Below are 12,238 nucleotides of genomic sequence, written 5' to 3' on the forward strand. Positions count from 1 at the left end.
ATCTTTTTATAGTAGGTTTGGCTAACTAGATCTTTTTAATTTCCATATGAATTTTAGAATCTGTTTGTTAATTTCTATGAGAAAAATCTGTTAGGATTTTGACTGAGAGTGTGTTGATCCTATAGAGCAAACAAATAATTGACACCTTAACAATATTGAGTCTTCTGATTCATAAGCATGGTATGGTATATTTTGGTCTCCCTTGATCCCTGAGCATTGTTTTACAATTTTCAGTGTACGAGTCTTTCATATTTTTGTCAATTTTATCTCTAAATATTTCATATTTTTTGACATAATTGTTTTGTTGTTGTTGTTGTTGTTTTGGTGACCCCATGGCAAAGATTTATTTAATTCATCAGTGAGAATACGAGCAAAATGGTTTAAGGGAAGATTTGAGAAAGTGATTGTATTCATTTGCTAGGGCTGCTGTAATAAATCATCACCAGCTAAGTGGCTGAAAACAACAGAAATTCTTTCTCTCACAGTTAATGAGGCCAGACATCCAAAATCAAGGTGTTGGAAAGGTTGGTTCCTTCTGGAGCCAGCCTCTCTTCTAGTTTCTGGTGGTTGCTGGCAGTCCTTGGCGTCCCTTGGCCTGTAGTTGCATCACTCCATTCTCTGCCTGTGTAGTCACATGGCCTTCTTCCTGGTGTATGTCTTGGATATAACTGTAAATGTATTTTTAAAATTTTAATATCCAATTGTTCATGGCTAGTATGTAGACATACTCTTAATATTATTATTTTGTATTTTTATTTTATATCTTGCAACCTTAATAAACTCAGTTATTAGTTCCAGGTTTGTTGGTTTGTTTGTTTATTCTACAGGATTTTTTACATGGAATATTTTTATGCCAATAAAGGTAATCTTACTTCTTTCTTTCTGATTTTTTGGGGTTTTTTTGAGTTGGAATCTCACTCTGTCGCCCAGACTGGAGTGCAGTGGCCGGGAGTGGCCTCACCTGCTGGGCTCTGGCGATCCTTCTGCCTCAGCCTTCCGGGTAGCCAGAATCACAGGCATGCACTGCCATGCCCGGCTGATTTTTTTGATTTATTGTAGAGATGAGGTCTCGCTGCCCAGGCAGGTCTCGAACCCGCGGGCTCAGGCAATCCACTCACCTCAGCCTCCCAAAGGCGCAGGATTACAGGCTGAGCCACCGAGCCCGGCTACTTCCTCCTTTCTAATCTGAATGTTGTCTTTTCTTGACCATTACACTAACTCAAACCACCCATACAATGTCAAACAGAAGTGGCAAGAACAGACATTCTTCCTAATCTGGCGGGGGGGAAGCATGCAGTCTTTTACCCTTAAGCATGGTGTTAGCTACAGGTTTATTGTAGATACCCTTTTTCAAGTAGGATTTCCATTCTATATCAGTTGGCATTTGTCTGTTTTGCTTTATTTTACTGCATTTATTTGGATAATCATATGGTTTTTCTTCTTTAGTCTGTTAATATGGTATATTACATTGGCTGAGTTTTATGTAAAACCAAACCTTTCATTCCTGGAATAAACCCCACTTGATCATGGTATATTTTCCTGCTTTTTTTTTTTGAGTTGGAGTCTCACTCTGTCACCCAGACTGGAGTGCAGTGGCACGCTCCCAGCCACCGCAGCCTCAACCGGCTGGGCCCCAGTGATCCTTCTGTCTCAGCCTTCCAAGTAGCTGGAACTACAGGTGTGTACTACCATGCCTGGCTAATTTTTTTTTAATTTATTGTAGAGATGAGGTCTCACCAAGTTGCCCAGGCAGGTCTTGAACCCGCAGTCTCAGGCAATCCACTCGTCTCAGCCTCCCAAAGAGCAGGATTACAGGCTGAGCCACTGAGTCCAGCTTATTTTCCTGTTTATTAACATGTGCCCGTTTGCCAGCACACATCTCCAGCACTATAGTCTGGGTGACAGAACAACACCCTGTACTTGGTAGGAGGAGGGCAGGGGAAAGGGAGGAACCCATCCATCTCCTGGAAGATTTAGCCTCTCTGAAGACCAGCCCAACCAGCATGTCCAGTGGGAGTTTGAGAAGAGAACGTAGTATGGTGCTGCTCTGGAACTCTCAGGGGTCCCTGGCCCTGGCCTTGGCCTCTGTGACACAGGTCTAAGTGCCTCCTAGTTACTTGCAGGTTGGAGGCTGCATCTTCGGTACGTGGACTGTACTGGGCCCTACTCCTTGATTCTTCCTTCTTTGGAGTGTGGTGATGTCATTAAGAGGTGTGTGCAAAAATTAATCAAAGATAGAAGTCAAGCTTTGTGCAGACAAGGGAAGGCAGACTATCTTTGCCCTCTGATCACTGCCAGTCTGATGAGGCAGATGCAGGCTTGTCCCAGAGGGAATCCCTGAGCTTTTGGAGGAAATAAAGGTCCCTGCTCTCCAGAATCCCCAGTCCAAGGAAGTGTCAAGATTCACAAACAGGTCATTATTTTACTACGCACTGGCTAGGCTAGCTTTGGCCCCCTCTTCTACTTTGGAGAAGTGAATCTCTCTCTCTCTCTCTCTCTCTCTCTCTCTCTCTCTCTCTCTCTCTCATTTACTTTCTAAATAAACTATATATTCCAATCTTAAAAAAAAAGATTCATAAACCAAAACAACATATTTAGGTATCTACAAAGGAATGCATCAGCAAATGCAAATTAACACCTTTCTGTACAAAGATGTGTGATTGGATGGGGGAGGTGGTTTCCAGGGAAGGGCAGGGGCTTGAGAAGGGAATGACTCATGGATGGGGCAGTTGGTTTGCGTAGCTGGAAAAGGAAGTTGGCAAAGCTAGTGGAGAGGAAGGGAAGCCCCAAGGGGTCTCCTCTGCCCCTTGTCAGCAGATTTGGGAACACTGAGAGAGAAGGTCAATGTAAAGGTGAGGGGATTATTTGGAGGATCAATTTCCAGGAATACTCTTCTCTCTCTCCACCTTGTCCCCACCCCCTCACCCCGCACACCATCTCAGTTCACCCCACGGTTGGAGATGGGACCTCTACTTTGTAACAATCAGATTTTTAACTGGGCACCTCCCACCTGCCCCATACCACATGACACCTGACATTCACAGTATCATCTTTACTCAGTGAGGACTTGTTATATGCATTCTGTAGCTGGAGACACAAAGACACAGGGGGGTCTCCTGCCAGGGTCTCCAGCTGAGGAGGGGGAGTGCCGGCATTGGATCCTCTCAGTGCAACTGCTCTAACCTCCAGGCCCAGTTCAAGTGGCCCACCCTTGAGAGGGGCTCCCAGAGTTCAAGCTACCTCAGCTTCTCTCTGGCCCTACCTTTATCAAGCAAACCCCACCCGTGAACAAGAGGCAGACGGCATGGACTCCCAGGTCCCCAGACTCTTAACCTGAGGCATCTGTGCCCCCCAAGTTGGCAATGTCTGAAGACAATTTGGGATGTCACAACTGAGACTGAAGCTCAGTCTTCTGGGAGGCACTGGCCCCGGACCACCTCAATAGGTCGAACCAGCAGGCTTGCCCTTCTAGGTATGAGTTGGGCCTGAGCCCCTCCAGTCTCCGCTGGGGTGACTGAGATGAGGGCACCAACATGCTTCTGGATGAGTGGAGGCCCCTTCAGAGATGGGCAGAGAGTTCTCTCCAGATTCTGAACTGAATCCTTTCCAGCCATGAAGGAACACCTTCCAGGCATGGACATGTCCGCATGGAGGGGTCTCCTTGACCAAACTCTAACTCAGGCTCCCGGGAACTTTCTTGCCAACTAGGCCTTGATGTTTGGACTCCGTATTTGCCTCTCATCTGATTTTAGCAAGAATCCCGCCAAGTTGGTTTTGCCAGTATCCCTGCCGTGGCCCTCCACATCTGCTGGGGTTCCTCGTCCTCCACATCCTTCAAGTGTGTCACATCTCCCTGACCTGCTTTCAGCAAGAATCTTGCTGGGTCTGTTTTGCCAGAATCCCCCAGACTCCTGGTGTTTCTTCTCAGTAACTACCCAGCCACAGACACCCCCCTGCTCCTTAGCTGTGAACTCCCATCTGCCCTCGTATTTGCAGTTGAGTCCAATCTCTTCCCCACTGCAGTGGCCCCTACTCCTATCCCAATGACCCCTTGAATCAAGCCTGCCTTACTATACTTCAGCAAGTGTCACTGAATGACCTTTTCTGTAACATCCTTCAAATGGGAATACAGAGGCCTTCCGGCTAATTTCCTTTCCGATGCTGGGGAGGGGCCAACTCCTGTCAGGTATGTCACCATCCCCCAGCTGGGCAGGCCAAAGCACCCTGGGGGAGGAGACTGTACCAGCTGGCTGTGGGCAGGGCTGTGGGGTGGGAGGGAGGAGGTGGAGCTTCCCTTTTCTAGGGCATGTGTCACCTGCCTCCTGCCCAGGGGCATTGCCCCTGCACTCCCGACCAGCGTGTGAGGCAGCCTTCTGGGCACATCATAGAACTTTCGAGACCTATGTTGCTGGCCCTCCAGAATCCAGAACATGGCAGATGGGGCACAGGCCAACCCCAAAGGGTTCAGGAAGAAGGTGCTGGTTAGATGCTCCTCTGCATGGAAAGGCCCAAGCCTCAGAGCCTCTTGTTCTTCGAAAATCTCCAGGTAGGTGCCTGGGATAAAATTCTCTATGGAGGGGGCAGGGATGGGGGTGAGGGATCAGCTCCTGAAATCCTTTTCTCCAGAAAGGAGAGCTCTTAGTGTCTGAGTAATGGGTTGAGATAGGTCACTACACCTTCAGTGCTAGAAGAGTCTTTGGAATCAGTCAACCCTCATGGGGCACTTGAGGCCCAGAGAGGTTGAGGGATCCGTTCATGGTCACATAACATTTTGAAAGCAGAACCGGGACTAGAGTCCAGGGACCCAGTTCTCTTGGTTCCGGGTTTAAGACGCAGCCGCAATGTTGGGCCACATGTCTCCCTGACACAGAGAACCTGGCATGTGGATGAGAGAGAGCTGCTCTGGCCTCAGACAGTGGACTTCCTGTATCGATAGCTCACGTGTGGAGGGGATTCCTGCTCTGGGTGGGAGGGAGAGAGGCACTGGTGTCTCCTGGCTCTACCATCTGGGGTGTGACCCTCCAAGAGGGGCTGGACAGGTGGGAAGCGTTAATCTCTGGGGCCTCGAGGGACCATGAGAATGGCACCCATAAAGAGCCCTGGGAAGGAGCTGCACGCCAGGAACTGCAGGAGGATGGAGGGGTGGACTAGACCTTGGGTTTCTCCTTCCCTCAGGTCTAGCCTGGGTACGAAGTTCTTCGCCATCGCCATCCTGGCTGGCAGCGGTGAGTAAAGACAGGATGGGGGTGGTGGGAGGGATATCTCCTTCTCTCTCCCTCCCAGTCTGTCGCCTGTGACCTTGGATGTCTGGGATGTTGTTCCACTGACCGATCTGAGACCTTAGGCCGGCCCCTCCCTCTCTGGGCCTTTACTTCATCCTTTCTGGGGTTGTTTACCCCATCCAGCCACCGTAAACAGTCATTTACAAGCTCCAGGGGGGCAGGCACAGAGCTGAGCAAGCATCATAAACCGACTGTTTGCTGGGTGTTTATGTACTTAAGAATGTGTATGAATGTGTGTGTGTGTGTGTTCATGTGGGTAAGAGTTCACAAGCTGGTGTGCAGACAGATGCATGGATCTATGTGTGTAGGTGTGACTGAGTTTGTGGTGATGTCTGTGTGCAACTGTCAGTAAAATGGAGGACAGTGTTGGCACCTGCATGTGGAGCCTATTTCTGTGTCTTTGTGTGAGTGTGTGCAGAGTGTGCTCATGCATGTAGGTGCATAAACCTGCGTGGAGGTATGTATGTGGGTGGGTATAGGTGTGTGGGTATACGGGATGGGGTGGGAGGGTCAGGGGCTTCTTTCCCAAGGGTGGTTCTTGAGGCACCAGGATTGGGGGCAGCCACCCATAGAACTGTCGCAAGAGGCTTCTGACACAAGTCTGACCCTGCCCACATCCCCATCTGGGCGTCCCTGTGGCAGGCGCGTCAACGGGGCAGAGTTTCTGCTGAACCCCTCGCCAGCCTCTCATGCAACCTGTCGGGCCTCACCTGAACACAGCCTGGTTTGAGGAAGATAAATAAATGCCAGAAACAAAAGTTTCAGGATGGCCAGACATGAGACAGAGCTGTTGCATTCAGGCCAAAGTGACCTATCATTTAGAAAACTACCGTTGAGCTCAGCCCAAACCACTGGCTAGGGACAGAGCCTCCAGCCTGACGGAACAGCGACTTTGCTTCTTGCCCTTAGAGTGTGAGTGTGGACATGGCCTCATGTTGGGCCCCTGATTCTCCCCTGGGTGCTGTTGTATATGTGAGTGTGTTTGTGGTTCGTGAGTATGTGAGTGCGTGGGTGTGAGGTGAGTGAGTGTGCTCTGTCCACAAAGCGTGCTGAGGAGGTGAGTTCTCTGTCACTAGAGCTGTCGGACATCATGTCTCGAGAAGCAAGCAAGGATGCCTCCAGGATGCCACTGAGCCCCCAGTCCTAAAGTCCTTGGCTTCCTCCCTCTCCTGGTGCATTTCCTTGCTCTTGGAGTGGAATTCTGGGGCAGAGAAGGGGACAGGGAGCAGGGTGCTGAACTGGGCATCTGGCTCTGAGAGCAACCTGGATGGAGGAGGCAGTCAGAGGGTGCACTGCACGGGGTTAGCGTCACAGCTCCAGACACACAGACCCAAGGTGGTGCTTGGCTCTGCCCCTTTCTGCCTGAACGACCTGGGCAAGCTTGCACCTTTCTGTGCTTTAGTTTCCTCATCCATAAAATGGGGGTAGATTAGCTCTCCTGCGATGTGCTGGGCAGCACTGCCAGGTAAGAACTGAGGGCTCCAGGTTCAGTGCAATGACTCAGCGCTCAGCCCAGGACGATGCCTGGAGGCAGCATACACTGCTTGGAGAGGTAGCCCAGGCACTGGGTGCAAGAGAGAGGACAGCAATGGGTGAGGGGAGATGTGTCATGGGGTGGGCAGTCCTGGCCACAAGGCTGATTTTGCTGGCATAGAAAGTGTCCTTGCACTATTGCTTCCTGGGTGTGTCCCTCTTCCGACACCCAGCCACTATCAGCTTGTAAAATGACGCTTTTTTCATATCTTCATTAAACGACCAGAGCATAGAATTGACACTGGATTCATTCTAAGATGCACCAGCCCCGGGACCATGGTTGGGGACCCCATAGTGGGGGCAAAGGCACCAGACAGAGGCTAGGAAAGGAGAGAAAAGACCAACAACAGCATGTGGCATCTGGAAGCTCCTCTCAGCAAGGGTACTACTTGGCAGCCCCTGAGATGTGTGCACAGCCAGGTGGCAGAGGGTCCATGGTGTGGACCCTCATATTTGGCCTAAGTCCAAATTCTGTCCTCACCACTTTCAGACAATGAGACTTAAGGCAAATTTCTAAGTGCTCCAGGCCTCAGTCTCCTCACCTCTAGAGAGGGATAACAACACTCATAGGGTTGCAGTGAGCACTTGATGAGTTAATGCATGGAGGGGGCTCAGGACAGTGCCTGGCCTGGAGCAAGCTCTCAGTCAAGGTGACCTCAGTGGTTTTCTCAGGGCTCTGGAACTTCTGCAGGAATATGAGCAGCACACTGTGTCCCATACTTGGTACTTTGTAGATTTCTTTGTAGATTTCTCCTTTCCTCTAGCTGGGCTGCCCACCCACCCTACCACTCCCCTTCCTCTCCTGCCTCCTCCCTTCTGCCCTACCCCTTTCTCCAGCCCTGGGCATTGGGAGGACAATCAGGACAGGACAGGACAGGTGGGGGGTGGCCATCCATGGGGCAGGGGCTCACAGTACCCCCGATTCTCTTGCAGTTCTGGCTACTGCCCACGGCAGTCTGTTCAACCTGAAAGCCATGGTGGAGGCCATCACAGGAAAGAGCGCCATCCTGTCCTTCGTGGGCTACGGCTGCTACTGCGGGCTGGGGGGGCGTGGCCAGCCCGTGGATGGGGTGGACTGGTAGGTGCCAGAGCCCCGGGCTCCCCTTGGGACGAGTGGGAGCAACTGAAGGTCAGACTGACCCTGATCACCATCTCTGAGAGGAGGGAGAGGTTTCTTTCCCCAAAGGATCTAGCTTCTTTGATGAATTGGTGATAAGGAGCCTGGTTTATGACCATGTCCTCCTCTACTCCTGTCTTGGACTCGTGCTGTTGTCCATCTCCAAGATCTTGGGGCTGGAAGTATGTCAACCCCTCTTCTCTCCAGGGAAAAATCTTTTACCTGCCCCCAAACATACACAGGAATAGCAGCCACCCAGCTGATGCCCCATAAAGGCAAGGGCTGTGACCCGCCCCTCACAGACTGCCGTCTCCGGAGAACAGGACTGTGCTTCCTCCATCAGATTGGGAGTTCCCAGCAGCTTGGCTTATCTTCTGCCTCTATCTCTCCAGCAGCAGTCAGCACCAAGTCTGGTATCACTGGGAGCTTAATAAATGCATGTTGACTAATTGACCTCCCTCCACCAGACATGATAGGGACAGCCACACCTAATTTGCTTCTTACCTCGCATCCTCTCCGTCCCCATCAACCTTCCAGACCTTTGTCCCTCCCTGGCCATCAGGCACAACCAGGGACAACCTCGGTAGTCATTGCTCCTCCAACACTGACTTAAACCCAGTCCCCTCTCTGTCCCCCTGTCCCCATTGTTGGACGGCCTGACCCCTCCAGCAACTGTATCCAGAGCTCCAGGGGGAAAGCTGGGAGCCCTGGGGATAGAAAAAGAGGCAGAGTGCTGGCCCCAGCGCTTCCTGGCTGTGTGACCGCAGGCAAGGAACTGCCCCTCTCTGGGCTTCAGTCTGAAGGTCTAACCTGTGAGGGACTGGAATAGATGATCAGAGGTGCCTGGTGGTGGGAGATGGGCCAGCCTGGCCACACCTGCCTGTGCACCCCTGCCCACTCCAGGTGCTGCCATGCCCACGACTGTTGCTACCAGAAGCTCTTTGACCGGAACTGCCACCCCTATGTGGATCACTACAACTACACCATCGAGAACAACACCAAGATCATCTGCAGTGAGTTCCCTCCTTGGCACTTGCCCTGGGAGAAGGGTGTGAACTGCCGGCCCCACCTGCCTGTGCAGGCTGTGGGCGATCTTGCCAGATGAAATACAAGCTGCCCTGTGAAATTTGAATTTCAGATAAACAATGAGAAATGTTTATCTGAAATGATTCTAACTTTTTTTTTTTTGAGTCGGAGTCTTACTCCGTCATCCAGGCTGGAATGCAGTGGCACGCTGCTCACGCTACTGCAGCCTTGACTGCTGGGCTCAGGCGATCCTTCCACCTCCACCTTCCAAGTAGCTGGAATTATAAGCATGAGCTACCACACCGAGCTAATTTTTTCCTTTTTTATTGTAGAGACGAGGTCCCGCCAAGTGGCCCAGGCTGGTCTTGAACCCTAGGGCTCAGGCAATCCTTTTGCCTCAGCCTCCCAAAGTGCTGGGATCGCAGGCTTGAGCTACTGCACCCAGCCGAAGTGATCCTGACTATTTATTGCAAGGGACATACTAATGCTAAAAATTAAATACTAGTATAAAATTAAGTCGTATTCATAGAAAATGAAGAGTTAGCATCAGTATGTCCCAGTTAAGTATAGGACATGATTATACTAGGCATGTCTTATTTATCTGGAACTCAGATTTAACCAGGCATCCTGTGTTTTGGTTAACAATGTGGAATTATTTTTATTTTGATTATTTGCTAAATCTAACTCTGCCAGGCCTACCTGTGGCTCTAGAATATCTCACTGATGTGCTCTGGTCCCCAAGCCTGGCATTAGCACCCTGGTTCTTCTATCCCTGATATTCCGAGTGATTCTGGCTCTGTGGGTCTGGGTGGACCCAGGAATCTGGATTTTAGCCAGCTCCCCAGATGAGTCTGAGACATGCGGGCCTGGGAGTCGGGGGACCCGGGTTTGAACATGGTCCTATCACCCTTTCCTCACATTGTGCAGCCCTGGGCAGGATCCTTCCCACCTGGCCTCAGACTTCTCATGCATGGGTACATTGAGGGGTTTGGGTCAGGGCAGACCCTTCCCCTTTCAGTTCTGTCACTGGGACCCCACCCCAGGACACCCAGTGTTAAGGCCTCTCTCCTTTACCATGAACTCTCCATGGCCATTCCACAGCTGAGGAGTGCAGGCAAGTGGCATCCAAGTACCAGGGCCCAGGTGTTTCTGCCCTGCCACCTCTACTTCTCTCTGGGGCAGGTAGGTGCCCTCCAGGCCCTGTCCAGGGACAGCCACTGGGCTCTCTGCCTCTGTGTCTTAACTCGGCTCTGCAAGTTGTTCCTTATTAATAGCTTACAAGCAACACCAGCTTTGCAAAGAAACCTGAGTCTCCTGTCACCTGGTGGAACACGGGGCGCATATGGAGCCCCCTGGTAGCCCATAGCTCTGTGGTCCTCCAATTCTACTGTTGAAACATTGGGGTGGTGGAGCTGGCATTAAAGAGTTGGAGGAGGCCGGGTGCGGTGGCTCAGCCTGTAATTCCAGCACTTTGGGAGGCTGAGATGAGAGAATTGCCTGAGCCTAGGGGTTCGAGACCAGCCTGGACAACTTGGTGAGACCTTGTCTCTACAATAAATCACAAAAGCTAGCCAGGCATGGTGGCGTGCATCTGTAATTCCAGCTACTTGGAAGGTTGAGGTGGAAGGATCGCCTGAGCCCAGCAGGTTGAGGCTGCGGTGGCCATGAGTGCCACTGCACTCCAGCCTGGGTGACAAGAGTGCGACTTCAATTTAAAAAAAAAAAAAAAGAGTTGAGGGAGACAAATGCCCTTCCACCCATCCAGGGAAAAGGGACTCATCTAAAGTGGTGGGTTTCACACTGGGTTCTAGAGATTTGGGGGGTTATCAAAGAGATATGGGCATGGTCCCTAAGTGGTTTGGCTGCCTTGTTAGTGTATGTATAATTAAGCTCCTTATCTCTGGGCTGTTTGATATGCCAGCCTTCTACAAAGAGTTTCATTTAAGAGGCAGGATTCTGCCAATGAAAGTATGAAAAGTTTGCAAACCACTCTGGCTAGTGGGAGGTTCACAAAGGGTGCTGTTCCCGGAACCAGTAGCAGCAATGGCACCCAGGAACTTGCAAGCAATGCAAATGAAAGGTCCCACCCAGACCTACTGAGCCTGAAACCTGGGGATGAGTCCAGCAGTCTGAACAAGTCCTCCAGCTGATCTTGATGTCGACCTGAAGATGACTTCAGGACGCTGGTCATGACAGCGCAGCCACAGGCAACAGTAGCGTGTCCTGTGTACCGAACATTTTAGGCTCTGAGGCCTTGAGCTGAGCTCCTTTCCTAACTCAGTCCTTGTCAGTAGCTTCCCCCGGGGTAGGTGACTGTGGCTGAAGGGAGGATGTCTGGTACAGCAGAAACTAACTGGCCTGAGGATGAACCTTTAGTTCTTTGGGTGACTTGGGTAAACCCACCCCCCTTCTGTGCCTCACTTTCCTCAACTATACAGTGACTATGTTGGACTTTGGGGATTCCCTGATTTTAGCTGTCCCCCCATTTAGCTGTTCCCCAATTTTAGCTGTTCCCCAATATTAGCTGTCTCCCTCATTTTAGCTGTTCCCCAATTTTAGCTGTTCCTCAATTTTAGCACACACCAGAGTTGCCTAGAGGGCTTGTTACAACACAAACTGCTGGGCTCTGGCGCAGAGCTGCTGATCCTGTAGGTGTGGGGTGGGGTGCATGGGCGAAGCTGGTGCTGCTGGCCCAGGACCTCATTCCGGGGGACCACTGGGCTCTCTCCCCAGCCGAGGCCCTGGTGGGGCCACTGCCCCTTTCGCCCATAGCCTCTGCCTCCCCTACCCCCACAGGTGACCTCAACACGACAGAGTGTGACAAGCAGACGTGCGAGTGTGACAAGAGCCTGGTCCTGTGCCTCAAGCGCCAGGAGTACAGGGAGGAGTACCGTGCCTATCTCAACGTCTACTGCAGGGGCTGCACACCCAACTGCAGCATCTATGAGCCGCCCCTGGAGGATGATGCCTGCAGACACACCTCTCCCCCTACCCCTCCCTAGCACCTCTGAGGTCTGAGAGAGCAGAGCGGGCAGAGGGTCTCGCTGGGGATCAGACAGAGGAGCAGGGGTGGGTAGGTGCCAGGCCTGTGCCCCGACTCCTTCAGCCCAGCTTGAGTGCAGCTGAATCCTGCTGCTGGTTCTGGACTGAGTAGGAAGCATGGAGCATGTAGGGGTCTCTCCTGAGTGTACGTGAAGAGACCTGAGAGTGAGGGGCCTCTGAGCTGGGCCTCTGTCACTAGCCCCCGTCACTGGTCCCAGCTTGACTCCCTGAAACCTTG

At 51.5% G+C, this 12,238-nt stretch overlaps 1 protein-coding gene across 1 annotated transcript; it reads left to right on the forward strand.

Annotated features, from left to right (window-relative positions):
• The first annotated feature begins 4,365 nt into the window (after positions 1-4,365).
• PLA2G2F (phospholipase A2 group IIF) lies at positions 4,366-11,960 on the forward strand. Its single transcript, XM_008070744.1, has 5 exons — positions 4,366-4,546; positions 5,176-5,225; positions 7,749-7,893; positions 8,836-8,945; positions 11,755-11,960. The coding sequence occupies exons 1-5, from the start codon at positions 4,431-4,433 to the stop codon at positions 11,958-11,960; spliced, it is 627 nt and encodes a 208-aa protein (XP_008068935.1). The 5' UTR covers positions 4,366-4,430.
• The last annotated feature ends 278 nt before the right edge of the window (positions 11,961-12,238 follow it).

The sequence above is a fragment of the Carlito syrichta genome, unplaced genomic scaffold, assembly GCF_000164805.1.
Source record: "Carlito syrichta isolate Samal-C Ts95f unplaced genomic scaffold, Tarsius_syrichta-2.0.1 Scaffold313991, whole genome shotgun sequence".
NCBI lineage: Eukaryota > Metazoa > Chordata > Mammalia > Primates > Tarsiidae > Carlito > Carlito syrichta.